At 37.6% G+C, this 1,339-nt stretch overlaps 1 protein-coding gene across 1 annotated transcript; it reads right to left on the reverse strand.

Annotated features, from left to right (window-relative positions):
- Positions 1 to 6: 6 nt before the first annotated feature.
- Positions 7 to 1,147, reverse strand: LOC108357056 (uncharacterized). The gene has a single exon (XM_017608151.1). It carries the CDS (start codon positions 533 to 535, stop codon positions 134 to 136), a length of 402 nt encoding a protein of 133 aa, XP_017463640.1. The 5' UTR covers positions 536 to 1,147; the 3' UTR covers positions 7 to 133.
- Between the last annotated feature and the right edge of the window lie 192 nt (positions 1,148 to 1,339).

Below are 1,339 nucleotides of genomic sequence, written 5' to 3' on the forward strand. Positions count from 1 at the left end.
TGGCATCTTTTTCGTGATTTCTTCCGCTGTGCATTGGCGACTGCTAGCTTAATAATTTCGAGCCCCTACTAAATTTAGTTCCGGCTGCGCCCATGGCCCGAAATGTATGTGTACGTTCATTAATGCAAACATTTTATAGTTTATTACTTACATCATTCAAACAATTACAGATATTTGGAGTAGGAGCTTTTGGTGGAAACACCCATTTAGTGTTGATTGGATTAATGTCTGAGGGCATAATAACGTTCGCCATTTGAATTCCGCTGGTTCTTACAAAAGAAACGCGCTTGTGCTCGACAAACATGTTTTTCTCGAGGCTAAAACCACGCGCAATATTGTCATTAGATGAGACATCCCATGTATTTGGGATCTGTCCATGTTGACAGGTGCAGTTGTAGTTAGCTAGAGTTCGATCGAAGTTCATGTCCAGTCTGGCTGCCTTTTCTTGTATGATTGGTGAAGGCGTATCATCACGTTTACGTAATTTATTGCGAACGCAGCGCATTGTCATAAAATTTTCAGTACCACCAAACATTTTGCAACACAAGCACAATTATACCAGCATGGGGTCATACAGAAAGAGTACTGTATATAATGCGCAGGCATACAAATGTACATATGTGCGTATGTGCACTAGTATCTTTTTATTACGAGCTAATTTAAGCGTCGCACATGACTAGAAAATTTATCGATTTTCTACCACTGTATACATAAAAACACTAACATGCGTATGTATAGACACGTAAATATTATTACTTAGTTTGACGAGAAGAGCCAGCGTTAACTATAGGCCACGAGGTAGTACATTGTATTAGTGATAAAATGTCATTTTATGTTCAGGAATGCTATTTATTTGTTTAATTAAGTAGCCACAAACGATTATTTAGTGTTCATTCGTAATAAACTTTAAGTATACATACACATAGTATACATACATATATATCTACTTGGTTATTTCACTTTAACGATTCGACGTCACACACTTAACCGACGAAATGCAAACCTAACGCCGTTCTTATGCCATATCACTTCAATTACTAGCCATGGCAAAATATGTACATAAAAGCATATGTGAAGCCATTTACGCTGTGAACAACCTTTCCCTTTCTTTTAAATGTATTTCGTATACCGAAGATCACCAATGGTATTATGCTAGGTAGTATGAATTGAGAGCAGTAGTGAAAGCAGGACAGATCCATTACGGTGTATACATCCAACGTGTATATACATACATACATACGTATGTATGGTTGTAGCCCAGTCAGACGTGGCATTAGTTGTGTTTTCGTATTCTCCAGCAAAAAGTATCCAGTAACTTGCCAGTAACCAAATTTCGGAG

This window comes from Rhagoletis zephyria, unplaced genomic scaffold, assembly GCF_001687245.7.
Source record: "Rhagoletis zephyria isolate East Lansing unplaced genomic scaffold, Rhagoletis_zephyria_1.1 Rzeph_scaffold_69641, whole genome shotgun sequence".
NCBI lineage: Eukaryota > Metazoa > Arthropoda > Insecta > Diptera > Tephritidae > Rhagoletis > Rhagoletis zephyria.